The sequence below is a fragment of the Vicugna pacos genome, chromosome 11 (genome assembly GCF_048564905.1).
Source record: "Vicugna pacos chromosome 11, VicPac4, whole genome shotgun sequence".
In the NCBI taxonomy this organism is placed as follows: domain Eukaryota; kingdom Metazoa; phylum Chordata; class Mammalia; order Artiodactyla; family Camelidae; genus Vicugna; species Vicugna pacos.
The window spans coordinates 86,524,693-86,539,760 of NC_132997.1; the positions used below are offsets into that span (position 1 = coordinate 86,524,693).

General features: G+C 46.2%; 1 protein-coding gene across 33 annotated transcripts in view; it reads left to right on the forward strand.

Moving 5' to 3' along the window:
- Positions 1-10,749, forward strand: part of TCF7L2 (transcription factor 7 like 2) — a 190,008-nt gene extending 179,259 nt beyond the window's left edge. For 12 of the 33 annotated variants that reach the window (XM_072971885.1, XM_072971884.1, XM_072971887.1 and 9 more), the window contains 4 exons: positions 1,102-1,150; positions 1,751-1,801; positions 3,101-3,173; positions 8,604-10,749. In XM_072971885.1, coding sequence (XP_072827986.1) covers positions 1,102-1,150; positions 1,751-1,801; positions 3,101-3,173; positions 8,604-9,027 — 597 coding nt within the window. In that variant the 3' untranslated portion in view covers positions 9,028-10,749. Of the gene's footprint in view, positions 1-1,101; positions 1,151-1,750; positions 1,802-3,100; positions 3,174-3,800; positions 3,874-8,603 lie in introns of all 33 variants that reach the window. The other 21 variants (XM_072971905.1, XM_072971906.1, XM_072971916.1 and 18 more) reach the window with 7 other exon arrangements.
- Positions 10,750-15,068: the final 4,319 nt, after the last annotated feature.

Below are 15,068 nucleotides of genomic sequence, written 5' to 3' on the forward strand. Positions count from 1 at the left end.
GGGAGGAGGCAGTTACCTCTACAGAATTCCTCCTTCCTCCCATCCCACATGCTTGAGGGGCTGTAAGCAGACTGTCAAGACATCAGGGAGGGTCAGGTTGGAGAATGTGAATGAGTGCATGCAATTTATCACCCATAATCCATTAAAAGCCTTCCTCAGAGGGTGAGGCAGTAAATACGGAGGCAGCATAGCCTCGTGGATAAGGGCTGTGGAACCAAGATTGCCTCGGTCCCCATCATGGCCCCACCATCTGACAGCTGTGTCATCTCAGGAAAGTTCATGAAACCCCTCTGTGCCTCAGCTTCCTTACCTGGGAGGTTGGAATGGTGATCATACCTGTTGTGTAGGATTGTGTGAGGATAAATGAGTCACTAGGCAGAGCACACTCTGACCGTGTCTGGCACAGAGTATGTGCTCAATAAATGGTAGCTGTTACTACTGGGAGTATTATAGTCATTCTGTGTGAGGAGATTGGCAAGAACAGAATGTTCCCCCTTAGAGGTGTCCATTCAGCAGTTTGCAAAGGAGCTCAGATGGTTTCTGGTTCTTTTTTGCCTCCCCACCCCCACTTCCTTTCCTGTCTTTAAAACCAAGGCCCACACTACTGAGCCAAGAAAATCCCCTACTAAGGCTTTTATTTTTTGATTCAGAATGGGGACCTTTTGCCCTAAAAAGGAAGAGATTTGCACAGGGCAGAGAGGTCTCTGAGTCCACACAGCATCTCAGCGTTCTTTTGTCCCTTGGCTCTTGGGCCACTTCCAACCCTGTCTGTCCACATCTCCCCAAATCTTCCCCATCCAGGTTTCCTCTTCCCTTTTATGGATGCTTTGAGGATGGACGTAGGTGTCTGGGAAAGGAGGCTTTTCCTCTCCGCCCCGCCTATCCCTTCTCTTCTCCGGCTGGGTGTGCATTCCTCCAGCTGGAACACAATTGAAGGGCACTTGGATTAAAGGGGGTGGAGGCTGGAAAACACCCCGGAGCCCATGTGGCTGGAGAGACAGTTTCCCCCCTCCCCTTGCCCCCTCCTTTCCAGGTGAGCCTAGACGCTCTCCTCCCATCTGCTTCCTGAAATAATTCCCTGTGTTTCATCTGTTCATCTAGGGGAAGAAGAAGAAGAGGAAAAGGGACAAGCAGCCTGGGGAGACCAATGGTAAGTCAGAATGAGCAGGATGGAGGAGGGAGCGGTACTCAGAGGACCACTCTTTTTATGTCAGGCTTCGGTCTGGGGGAGGCAGGAGAAATTCAAGGCCAGGACGTTGTGGGGTGGTGGGGGGTGGGGATCCCATCTTAGCCAGCCTTTTTGTTTACGCATTTTAATTAATTGCTTCATGACTGCCCTTTTAAAGCTAGTAACATTCATTGTTGCATGAAAAGCGCATTGTAAGTCTAGTGGAATGTGTTTTTAAATAACTGCAAAGGCTGTAACTGGAGAGCGGTAGGCATGCCTAGGCGGGGGTTTGTCCAGTCTGCTTACTTTGTATGTGTCTGAGTAGGGATGAGGAGGGGGCTAGGGGAGCTGAAGGGGTGTGTGCGAGCGTTTGATGTTAACGGGGCTGTTCCTGAATGTCCTGATGCATGCCTTTACAGTGGTCAACTGCACCCGATTTAAATTAAGGAGGTTTGTCATTCTCTAGAAGAAATTAGAAATACTGCATAGGCAATCTCAGAAGTCCCTTCCAGAAGGCCAGGCTTCTACAAACAACGACAAAAACATTTTGAAGGCTTTGTATAATTTGTTCTTTTTTTTCAGAACACAGCGAATGTTTCCTAAATCCTTGCCTTTCACTTCCTCCGATTACAGGTGCTAATGTCATTTTGAGTCATTAAAATAGTTGATAAACTGTTTTTTAAAAATTTTTCTTGCCATGATAGTTTTATTAACATGAAACACGTATGACCTTTGAACATTCTTTAAAATGACCATCTACACGGTTTCGTATGTTTCGGTAGATTTTTATTTTTTCAGTTGCTTTCGTTTTGTTTTTTTTTTTTTAATTTAATTTAACTTCTGCTTTGTTTATTTATTTTTCCCGTAACAGTGGTTTAAGCTGTGATGACAGTGATTAGAGTTGAACTAACTGTGCAAATTGAATATGCAGTATTTCTTTAAAAGAGACTGGTCAAACAAACAAACAACAACAAAATGGAAGGAATTCAGTAATAAACCTCCTTAATCTAATGGCATTTTTTTTCATTGCTCCCACTAAGTTTTCTCACGCAAGCATGCATCCGCAGTATGATTATTTTTTTCCTTCGCTTTTTTTTGTTTTAGTTTTTTTCCTTCCTTTTGCTTTTCTGCTCATAATTTGCAAATCCACTAGCATTTCACTGACTGTATCTGCTTACACGCTGCTGTGAGCTTCTTACTTACCCTTAACAGCTCATTCGCACAGCCTGTTGACCTCCATCTGTTCCTCTCTTAACATTAATGAAAACAGTTTTAAAAAACCGAAAAGATGAACATTCCGAAAGCTGCAATATCCCAGTACCACAACCCTTTTCTTTCTTTCTTTCTGTTTCGTTTTGTTTTGTTCTGTTTTTATTTGTAGTTTTTTTTTCTTTTTTTAAACTGTTATCCTCTGAGAAGAAAAAAGCATGTGACAAACTTAATTCCCTCCTTTGCTTTATTTTATTCTGTAAGAAAAACAAATTAATAGAGAGAAAGGAAAAAGAAAAAAGAAAGCTGAACCGAAAGAGGAAATACATTATTTAAAAGTTAGTTCAGCATCTAACTGCCCTGTATCAGTTCAAACCGAATCGGAGAGACAGTCCTTAAAGAAGGGATACTGCAGCTTTATTTGCAACAGCTAATTTCACGAGTTGAATAAGAATGTGATTTTTTTTTTTACCTTTTTATTTTTTTAATTAAAGAAAGTTAAAAATGGAAAGTCAATATTTTGTAATTAGTAACCAGGTCATTGATTTATTCCCTTTTTTTATTTTTATTTTTTTCTTATTTGTATCTTTCTCTTTCCCTCCCCTCCGTCCCTCTCTCTCCCTCCCTCTCTCTCTCTTTCTCGTCTCTCCCTCTCTCTCCCTCGCCCTCTCCCTCTCTCCCACGTCGTCCTCCTCTGCTCGCTTCTCTCTTGAACTCATTCAGACCTGAGCGCTCCTAAGAAATGCCGAGCGCGCTTTGGCCTTGATCAACAGAATAACTGGTGCGGCCCTTGCAGGTGTGTATAGATTTCCCAGATTCGCTGTGCTGGTTTGCAGCTGGTCTATTCGGTCCTTTCCCCCCTTCTCTGGCCTGTTGCTTCGTAGCTCTGTGTGTGGATCTTAGGAGACAGGAGGGCGCGGGACACTGCTCTGTGAGGGACGTGCTTGTCCTCCTCGCTGCTGCTAGCCAAAATGCCACTGTAAAACAGCATCATTTGTGCCTCCTCGGGTCAGCGACAGCAAACCCCAGCGCGCCCCCTCCCAGGGAATGTTGCCTGCCAGCCCCTTCCTCCTGACAGCCCAGGATGGGGGCTCAGTGACATCCATCGTAAGCCTGGCCTAGGTAGAAGCAAACGACGTCACCTTCCCCCTCCTCTTCTCTCTCTGTTTTTATTTATTTTTCCCTGTTGTTTTTTTTTGGTTTCTGGTTGTTGTTTTTCCTTTTGTGTTTTATCGTTTTATTTTATTTTATGTTTTCTTTTGACGCATAGAAGCCCTTTCCTTTCATGTCCTTGGTGAGGAAAGATAATCCAATAGAACCAAGCTGATAGTGAAGACAAGTCAGCCGTAGCCGAGAGTTCACATCCAGCTGAGCACGACCCACCATTGTGTTGTATTTTTTTGTGTTTACCTTATGCTGACAGATGCAAATACTCCAAAGAAGTGTCGGGCACTGTTCGGGCTTGACCGACAGACTTTATGGTGCAAACCGTGCAGGTATATTACCTACTGCGAGGCCTTTGGGAAAAATCAAAGCCTTCTGTCCTTCTGGTACCTTAGTGTGTCAACATATTTTGACCTTGATCCCATCTACTTCCCCGCTGGCATCAATGACTAATGATCCTCATTCTTCAAAATTTCCTTGCTAATTTTATGCCGTGTCCTCTCCCTACTTTTCTCTTTCTCTCTTTCCCCTGCTCTTACGAATCACATAGCCCTGGAGGTAGGAGCTAGACCACAGCCCTCACAGACCAGGACGGGCGCTTATCCTTTTTGCTCTGAAAGCCAGCATCCTGGAACTGGCCCGGCCCTGTCCGTACTTCTGCGGCGTGTCTGCAGAACGCAGAGAGAGCCACCGTTTCCGAAGGTTTGAATGAGCTCAAATTGGCAGCAGTAGCATTCCCGAGCACTTGGGAGTCTAGACATTTGTAGAAGGGCTCTGGGGCAGGCTTTTTTTGGTTTTGTTTTGGTTTTTTTTTGTTTGTTTTCTGTTTAAAAACCACGTCTCTGCACAGAGGAGCCTGGTTAGCTGACATTGTTTTACAGTGCTGAAAAGAAGCGTGGCATTAAACGGCATGCACCAGCTGACGGGCTGCAAGCAGTGAGTTTTGCAGCCACACACCACAGTGCTGCTGGCCTGCAGAATGAAAAATACATACAGATATATATATATATTTTTAGAGAGACAGGGAGAGAACACTGGTTCCAAAATGAATCAGAAGCGTCCAAATTAAACGCCTGTGTTCCACCTGCAGGTTCCACCCAACCTGTAATTTCAGGGAAGGTGTAGGTACTTCCTTCTTGGTGGAGGGATACCAACTAGTTCCTGTCTCCTTTCCTTTCCTTTAATGACCACCTTTGGTTAAATTTGTTGTTTCTTTGTTCTGATACAAGCAGTCTTTGAATTTGGAATATTATGATGGTAGGTATCTCAACACCCAAACACGCCTCCCTGTTCGTAGTGCCTCCCATGTCACGTGTCCCCTCCTCCACGCCCTCGCCATGTGTTCCGTGTTTAGACGTTAGCTCAGATGTCCATTCCATTACGTGCATGCCCACCAGTCTCCTGTGTCTCTGCCCCCCGCCTTGATGCCTTATGAGAGATCGGTGAAGTGCCGATCGGTGAAGTGCCTCGCGATGACCAGACATTGAGAGGAGAGGACCCAAGAGTCTTTCTTGAGAGAGACCTCCCTCCACAGGCAACCCTTCATCCATTGAGTGAGGACAGGGAGGCCCTGGGTGAGCGTCCAGCAGTAGAGGGATCCCCCAGTTGTCCTGTGAGGTGGCAGTGTTCACGGAGGTGACAGATGTCCTTGCCACACAGTCCCCGGGTCCTCCCTATGCAACAGAAAAGTTTCCTGCTGCAGTGGACAGAGAGCATTACATATTTAATAAGGGCTGGCCTGGAAGAGGGGCACTCTGCTGACCCTGTGTAGGCAGAGAATTTGTGTCAGACCTTTATTTGTGCCGAGTAGGAATGTAAGTAGCTGCCGAATCCTGCTCTGAGACGCCTGCCGTGGTGGAGGCTTAGCTGATCCCAGGGCTCGCTCCTGAGAGAGGGTTTTCCGGGCTCTGTAGGCATGTGCGGCCGAGACCATTGTGCACCCCACGTACTGTGGTTTGTTGCCTGCAAGTTAGACTTGGCATTTCAGGGGGTGAAAGTTACCATTAGTAACATTGACCAGACAGTCCCTTCCCAGACCCAGCTGCACCTTGCTTAATCCCAGTGTGGAATCTTCCTCAGAAGCTAGAATTTTCATGACATTTTTGCAAAACAAAACAGAAACAAACGACCCTAAACCTTCATAGCTGCTCCAGAGACGTGATTTTCTGCAGTGCAGCTTGGAGGGGCCGGCTTTCCGTGCGGCAGCTGTCATGGACGCTGAGAAGTCCCTCCTCCCTCCTCACATCCTTCCTCTTTCCCGCCTCAGCACCCTTAGAACTTCTCTGGTAGTTTTCTTCTGTTGAGGATGTTGTTTCATACGCTAAAAGCTTTAGCAGATGCATTTCTGCCCCTTTAAGGGTGTAATTCCCAAACAGGATCAGGAAGAACTCTTACTTTCCTTTTAGAAGGAATCTGAAGGAGCTAAAACAGATTTTCAAGGGGCCACCCCTTGATGGGAGATGGAGTCTAAGTGGGGGAGGGTAAGAGAATGGGTTTTGTCCCTTTTTTTCCCTCAACTTGTCCTCTTGACTTTGCCAGGATCTGGCTTGATGCTAAATCAATAAGACAAAAATGTGCTTTAACAAAAAGAAAAGTTGCAAAACGAGGCATTTTCTGGCCCATCTGAAATGTGTGTGTTCCAACTGCTGTTCGCTCTGCCACCTCTTACAAGGAGTGGTCTCCCTGTCATTCATAGTCTTCTTCATGTCCCCTGTTCAAGTGCCCCCACCCATCCCCACGGTGGAAACTTCCTTTCAGGAGGAGGGCGGGAGGGGGGAGGGGAGCACCAGAAACGCTCCTAGCCAATCAGGGCTCCTTGCTCCCTGCACGGGGTTTCTAATTTTATTTGACATTTGAGGACATTTTAACAAGATTCTGTTTTGAGCCCACCAAGTTGCTTTCCCCATCTTTTCACTCTGCCCTAATATAGCATGGAATGCTGCTGGATGTCACCCCGTTTCCTGTTATTCCCCCCCCCCTTGTCCCTTTCCTCTCTCCCCTCTCTCATTTGTCCCTGTTGCTTTCTCAGTTTTGCTTATGCCCCCCCACCTCCTTTCTTGTCCCATTTTTAAAATGCATGGACATCTTAGTTTTTTGAGCATGTTTTGATCTGCAGGCTAAGGTGGTTTAAAAACTCTGAGAGGCTTAATTATTTACCTTGGGTTTCTGGGATGGGAGCAGAACCAAAATCGTGTTTTAGTCTGTCCCAGAGGAGAAAAAGGAACCTTGTCAAATTGAAGGTGAAGAGGGGCTACCCTCGCTTTCCTAGAGTTCCTTCCGACCCAGAGCGGGGAGGATCGACCCTGAGACCACCGGCCCAATGGGAAGGAAGGAAAGACAAGCATGTTCCCTCCCACCCTCCCCTCCTCTCCTCCCTTCTGCCACCTTGCTGAGTCCACACCCCATGCACTGAGAGGCATCGTCAGACAGCTCTGGGGCACAGAACCCAGGAGGACTCATTACACCCCCTTCCTTTCAAAGGCCAGTGACATCCAACAGTGGTTGCCTTCAACCAGGCAGCATCTTAGTTTTTCTCCCGTGACGGGAGCCCAGCCGGCGCTTACACACATTTTTAGACGGAGTGTTTCAGCCGCGGTTCTGACGTGGTATTCTCCTTAGATCAGCACATTTCCCTGTGTCTGCATTATTTTTACAGCATGAGTGGGGCTGATGCCCGAGATCACCTTTCCTACCAAATATTATCCCATCAAATGGGGATGACTAAATGAAGCTTTGAGGTCACAAGCCCAATTTCTTGAGTTGATTTCCCCAACTTTGGAGGATAAGCAAGAGAGGCTCTGAAATTCTCAATCCTATTTCTTACATAAACAGGAACTGGAGAGGGGAGAGTCTGGTTTTTTGGTGCAGGGCGAAATTAATCTTTCTGGTTTAAATACTAATCCTGACAACCCCCTTCAAGAAGGTCCATGCTGCCACTCCCTGGCACTTCTTCTTTGTCGTCACTTCCTTGTGACAAGCTGCACCCTCCGTTCAGTGGCCCCGGCACATGGACCAGGGCAGGACGCCCCTTCCTCCCATCCTCACCGGCTCTCCTTCTAGCCTTCTCACTATGGGGTGGGGGAGGGGAAGACCCCAAATCTTTAAAAAAAAAAAAAATCAAGTTCGAATCATAATTTAATCCACAACCTGCAGGCCATACGACCAGTTATTCTTGTTCCTTTGGATCATTTTCTGTTTTTCTTATTCTTCCCCCTCCCCCACCTTTGTTTATCCTCTTCTACCTGTTTTTTGGTGGTTTTTTGTTTTACTTTGTTTTTTTACTTTTTGTTTTGTTTTTGAGTTTATTTGGTTTTCTTTTCGTTTTCCCCCCACCCTCCTCTCACCTGACTCTGACCTCTCTTGATTTGGTGTGGTTCTTAACAGACAAGCCCAAAAGCTCTCTGGGCGCCAGCAGCCTCTGGTGGTGGTGGTGATGGTGGAGGTGGCGGAGGTGGTGGGAGAAAACCTTTAAGCCTCTTGCTAGCGCTGCCTTCAGCTCTGTGGGCTCAACAGTCAGCACTTTGAGAATTTCATATTGATACGAGGCGCCTGGGGAGGGAGCTGTCTTTCTCTTTTACACACACACACACACACACACACACACACACACACACACTCGGGGGGGTGGAGGTGGGAGTAGTGGGAATGGAGGGGCTGGTTCTAATGGGAAAGTGAGGGGATGTCTAAGCCAAAAGAGAAATGACAAGCTTTTGAGTTCATCTCAATTTGAACGTAGCCCCTTTCTGGCAAATCAGGGCCACAGTCTCCAGGTCGTACCCTTGACCCTGCTCAGTGGTATTTGTGCAAGGGTCTGGTGGTGGGGGTTTAGCGGGGGCAGGGGAAGCAGGTAGGTAGGGAGTCCTGTGGTCTGACACCTCGTTTGCCAGGGCAGGCTTAGCAAAATGAGCGTGGCACCTGGCGTGACTTTAATCGTCCCCTGGCCGCTGGGCGTGTCTCCCGCGGGGCATCCTTAGATGACTTCATCTTGGCTGTGAGCATTAGATAACTCTCCCTTGGCATCTTTGCCCTTTATTCACAGATAACTCTCTCCCCCTGTTTCTAGGAGAAAAAAAAAGTGCGTTCGCTACATACAAGGTGAAGGCAGCTGCCTCAGTCCACCCTCTTCAGATGGAAGCTTACTAGACTCGCCTCCTTCCTCCCCCCACCTGCTAGGCTCCCCTCCCCAAGACGCCAAGTCACAGACTGAGCAGACCCAGCCTCTCTCGCTGTCCCTGAAGCCCGACCCCCTGGCCCACCTCTCCATGATGCCTCCGCCGCCCGCCCTCCTGCTTGCGGAGGCCGCCCACGGCAAGGCCCCCGCGCTCTGCGCCAACGGGGCCCTGGACCTGCCCCACGCCGCGCTGCAGCCTCCCGCCATCCCCTCCGCATCTCTGGCACAGCCGTCAACATCTTCCTTACATTCCCACAACTCCCTGGCCGGGACCCAGCCCCAGCCGCTCTCCCTGGTCACCAAGTCTTTAGAATAACTTGACCCTCCTGAGCCTGGTTGCTTTGTGTAGTGTTGCGTTTTGCTTTTCTTTCTTTCCCAGCCTCCCCCTCCCCCACCTGGTTCTGTTTTGTACTCTTAAGTTTGTGCCACGTGGCTACATTAGTTAATGTTTATCGAGTTCATTGGTCAATATTTGACCCATTCTTATTTCAATTTCTCCTTTTAAATATGTAGATGAGAGAAGAACCTCATGATTCTACCAAAATTTTTATCAACAGCTGTTTAAAGTCTTTGTAGCGTTTAAAAAATATATATATATACATAACTGTTATGTAGTTCGGATAGCTTAGTTTTAAAAGACTGATTAAAAAACAAAAAGGAAAAAAAAAGAAGCAATTTTGAAGCAGCCCTCCAAAAGGAGTTGGTTCTGTATTATTTGTATTAAATACGAGCTTGCGAACCAATCATTTTACATCTGGTTTTTAAACCATAAGGGCACAACGAATGCAGTGCCATTTACTTTGGGTTTTTTTTTTTTTCCTGTGTGAAACAACTTTTATTGTGATGTTACTTGTTATTGTTTAAATGTACAGAAACAAAGGGTTAAAATGTGTTAATATACCTTGTTCCATGGTGTTGTTCTTTTGGGGGGAGGGGTATGCTACTCAACGATTAATGGAATCACAACGCTGTTGGACCAGTAGTATTTATTGCTTTAGAGATTGCTCGTCGAACCTGTACGTTGTCCCCTTTTAAAATATGTTTTCCTTTTTCTTGAAACTGTATAAAGTTTTTTTCCCCCTTAGCATAAGCATCTTATATATAACAACTCATTTGTACAAGGTTTTTAAGTTTATATATAAAATGTGTATATATATATTTTTTGTTTACCCTTTTGGACTTTTTTTTTTTTTTTTGCCGTATGAAACCCAGATGCCGCCAAATGGACATTAATAGTTGCATTAAAGGATCAGTAGCATTAACAAGTTGCTTTAAAAGCCATTATGTAAAACAAGACTTGAAAATTAGTGAGGGAATTTTAGCGACGCTGTATGAGCAACAGTGGGAACTGTTCCGTTTCCCCTGTGAACTTGCAGTCGAGTGCCCTGCACCCTTAGGACATGGACTGACTGTGTGCAAAACTTTATGTGCCAAAATTCTCAGTAACTTTAGCTTTCTCCCTCTTTGATGCTGTAATTTTTGTTCATCATGTTTTGCTGTGACGTTACATAGGTAGATTTGTATGTAGTTTTAATGTCACCTATAACAAGACGTGTTTGGTAGCAGATTGTCCAGAAAGCATTTTAAATGAAGAGGTATAAACCCTTAAGGGCCAAAATTCTGTATATTAGATTACTCTTAAAGGAAAAACCAGCTGCCACTTTTATGTACCCTGTACGACATACAAGTAGGTAGCAAACTTTAAAAATAAAAAAAAAAACCTAGGCATGTTGATGTTACAAAATGCTGTATAAAGCTGAAACCTGTTCATTCAGTGCCATTGTAGTTGACATGAAGCGATTGTAAAACTGTCTCCGATTTTTCTCTGGTTTATTAAAATGCTAACTATAACATTTTTTGTGAATACTTTGAATGTTTCCTAACAGTTGTGATGTTACTGTTCCGTTTTATGCTCTTATTCCAATTTCATTTTTAATGGTTTGGAAGCCATTTTTGTAATGAATAAATGTTCATGCTGTACAGTATCTGTAGCATGCCGTTCTGGATTAATAAAAGCAACTTAGTATGTGCAGATAAAGGCTGGTCACTTGTTTCTGTAATTTGGAGTTTCATCTCTGGGGGAAGTGGATCTGCCTTCACCAAGAGAAATGTATCTCTCCTTCAGACCATGTGGTTGGTATGGGTGGTGGGTGGACTTGGAAACCAAAAAGGGGTCTTGAACTCTTTTGAGGGGTTGATATCCCCACCCCGCCTCATTCTTACTGTCTGTTTGACATACTTTGGGTACCTGGTTAGTTCATTTCTGAAAGCAGTTGTCACTCTTCTGGCTTAAAGACTGTCATTCTGATACATCCTAGTCGACCCTCTCAGTCTTGAGCAGAAAGGATTTAATTCTGGTTAACGAAACTTAGTTCATCAGGAGGGGATTTGAGAAACCACATCCTTATCACTTAAAAATCATTGATGTGAAAATATCCTAATTTCTAAGAATCACATACAGGGAGAGAGGCCAGGGTGAGCAATTGTTAAGCAGGAAGGTTTTTAGAAGATTGGGTCAAGGCACTTCCAAAGCAGGTTTGCATGGAGGAGTCATACCAGACCCGAAACTAAAGTTCTGTGGCTCTGCCCCGGCCAGAGTGCGAGTTCACCCCCATCACAAACCAGGGGCCACGATAAAGGTCTTCCTAAGTTTTCCACTGCATTCATCTCTCACACTGGCGAGAATGGATGGATGGATGCACGTGTATGTAGTTCCACTCATCTAGACAACCTCCCCTTCAAAGGATGGGATTTCAATGGGCACCGAAGCGGTTCGTGCCACCGCCGTGTTTGACTTAAGGTTACACGGAGTTGTCAAGGACTTGACGCTCCTTGGAAGCACTGCTTTGCTCCATCTGGGTTTGGCTCGGTGGAATCTTGCTATTTTGTTTTTGTTTGCTTTGCATTCCCGGGGAGGAATGATTCTGGTTGTCCTTCCCCACTTTATTTAGCACACTGGGATCAGAGTGACCCTTGAAAACGCAAGTAACGTTACCTGTTCTCTGCGGCAGCGTGCCAAGCCATTGCTGGGCGCTTTCTCATTTCATCCCAACGCCGCCACCTGGAGTAGGTATTATCGTCCTGCTCTGTCCTCTGCTTTATTTTCTAAAACTGAATTTAGGACCTCGGAGTTTGTGCCTTGTCCAAGACTGCACAGCCTGTAGGGCGGTGGAGCTGGGATTTGGATTCAGACCAGACTCCAAACCCATGCTCTTAATACTAAGTTACACCTCGAGTCATGACGATGGTCCTTCTCCCAAAGGCAGCGACGGGATGGCCCTTTTGAAGGCTTCCTTGTTTGCCCCCGCCCCACCCTCCACCGCACACGCTCGCTCACTCACTTTCCCCTAAATGCGTTTTTGGTCTTCCGCTTTCAAAGATGCAGTTTTCCTCTGCGCAGAAGGCCTGGCTCTGCTCCTGTAGCCTCGCTCCTCCTCCTCACCCTTCAGGTGTCCCGGTAGACGATGGTGGGTGGTGTCTCCCTCCTGTGTGCTTCGCTGGTATCCAGTTTTACCTCCCTCCCTTTAATGCGCTCATCCACCGTCTTGTCAGTGGATGCGGCCTACTTAGGCAGCTAACAGCACCACTCCCTAAGACATTCTGGGCCAGATAATTCTTTGTTGTGGGAGGCCGTCCTGTGCATTGTAGGCTGTTAGCATCCCTGGTCTCTACCCATTAGATGCCAGTAGCACCCTCTCCCCGCCAGTTATGACAACCAGAAATGTCTCAGACATTGCCAAATACCCCTTAGGGGGCAAAAATCATGCCCAATTGAGACCCATTGGTCTAGACAGCCTCCCAGGAGGAAAGGATTGTGGTATTTGTGTTCACTAGATGTCTAGTTGAGTGCCAGACACTTTGGGGGTGCGCCATATATATTTGTTGGAGGAAGGAATGAACGAGGTTGGCCAACTCAACACCTGGATTGGGTAAAGCAAGAGAATAGAAACTTCATAATGCTTCCAGATTTTGTGTTCTCAGGACCTCCAAGATCTCAGTTACTTCCTCAATCCTTATAGCCATACTGGGATGTAACTCATTTCCCTTGTTACAAAGGCAAAAACGGCCAGCTGGGAGTGACAGTGTTTCCTCCATCATCAACTAGCCTGAGTACAGATCTCTTTCGAAAATTCAAAGTTCATTGGGGGAGCGTGTAACTCAATGGTAGAGCACATGCTTAGCATGCGCAAGGTCGAGTTCAATCCCCAATCCCTCCATTAATCATAAATGAATGAAAGGATGAACCCTAATTATTTTTCCCCCTAAAAATAAAATAAAATTCAAAATATGGATCACCCAAGCCACGCGTACTGTCTGCCCTACGACATTTGAGCAGTGCTTTGGGGGTCTTCTCTCCACCCTAATGTGGAACTTCCTTTCCCCTCAAGCTTGTCCGATTTTCCACAGTCTGGGTTCCAGTCAAATGGCAGGCCAAGTTCTTGCCTTCCAACTCACCTCTTGACGTCAATTTGGTTTCTTCCTACCTCAGGAGTTTGTTTTCAAACTGAACATCTTCCTATTTCATCCATGAAAGGGATGAAAAAATGGGTGGATTTTTTTTGTTGTTTGTTTGTTACTAAGAGACCCTAAAGACCACATCTCAGAGCCCATAACTCAATCTTTGAGCCATATCATTCCTGACCTCTGATGGGACCTGGCCGAGGAAGTTTGCATATTGGGAGGATGTATTGGTTACCTGTGGCTGGTGTAACAAACTAACACTAACTTGGTAGCTTCAAGCAATAGCTTTCACAGCTCTGGAGGCCAGAAGTTCGGAAGCCTGGAAGCCCGGAAGCCCGGAAGCCAGTGCTTGCTTTCTCTGGATGTTCTGTAGCCTCATCATTCCATGCCTCTTCCAGCTTCTGATGACTGCCTACAGTCCTGGGTGTTCCTGGTCTTGTAGCTACAACACTCAGACCTCAGCCTCCATCTTCACATCGCTGCCTCCTCTGTGTCTGCCCATCTCTTATAAGGATACATGCCATTGTGTTTGGGCTCTACCTGTATGATCCTGGATCAGCCACTTCTCTGGATCCTTAACTTAATCACATCTTCCGCCACTCAGAGGTTCTAGGATTAGGATATGGACATATATTGTAGGGGGGCTACCCTTCAGCCCACCACAGAGGCATTTGCCAATTCTGGGACAATTGCAGAGTCAGCACAGAACTCTCCAGAATGGTCAGTTGTTCCACTGTGGGTGGTGGTTTTGGACAAGCCCGTGCGGAAAGTGGTGATTATAGTAGATGGCTTTCCATTTCAGATAATGGAAGGTTCACTTTTTATTCTGATGATGTGAATGCATGTAGGGTCAGAAGGGCTTTTTGTCTGGATCCAGGGTTTGAAGAGAGGTAACACCTGGGAGGAGTGGAGTGAACCTGAGCTTGGAGAATCCTCCATCTGACTCCGTTGCCATGTGTCCTTGGGTAATTCCTTCATCTCTCTGAACCTTGGTTTCCTTAGCTAGCAAGTAGTGACCACTGGTCATTTTCTCAAGGTGACAAGTGTCATTTGGACAGATTCTTGCAAGGGCTAGAATACAGAGTGCCTGGAGTAGTAAAGTCATAGTGTTTATTATTATCATAAAAGCAGAAAGCCAGTCAGAGTTATTTGTTGTCCCTATTTCTATTTGGGATTCTGCTAGGCCAGATCTTTAAGCCCAGGTTAGAGCGTTACAGAGATCTAGATGTGGCAGACACGTCCTCATTGTCGAGTCGAGGGACCATGGTTCTGGGATGCTGTGACTCGTGGTCATTCGCCTTCCTGCAACTTAATGGCTCCATGAACATTTCTTCCACCTTTTGGGAAGCTGCAGGTTTAGCTCCATGCTTTTTGTGGGATGGAAATATGTTTCTAATGAAAGCCCTTTGGAAAGAAACCAAGGAATAGCGTAAAAGCCTCCTGTGAACGGTGCCTCAAGGCAAGTGCCAGAAACCAGAGTTGGGAGTCACTGATGAACAAGGCCAGAGATACAGTTCCCTAAAGGGGTCCCATCTGGGGTTGGCTTCTGCATCTCCCATTTCAGATCTGGCCCCGCCTTCCCAGGCAGGTGGCCATGGCAGAGGCCAGCATGGATCCTGGTGTGGGTCTGATGGACAATGTTGCTGAATTCTGGCTCTGAGCACAGGGTTTTTTAAGCTGGCATTTTGTGAGTGGACTTGATGGAAACTGTGTGTAAGCACATCGACTCATTGACTGATTCATTCATTCATTCAGCTATTTCTTGAGCACCTATTTGGACCAGCTACTGCTCTGGGCACTGACACATGGGTCTGGGTGAAGTCAACTTGGTCTCTGTTTTTCCCTCTAGGCTCAGTCTTGTGCTGTCTTACAGGACAGGGTCTTTAAGGAAAGTGG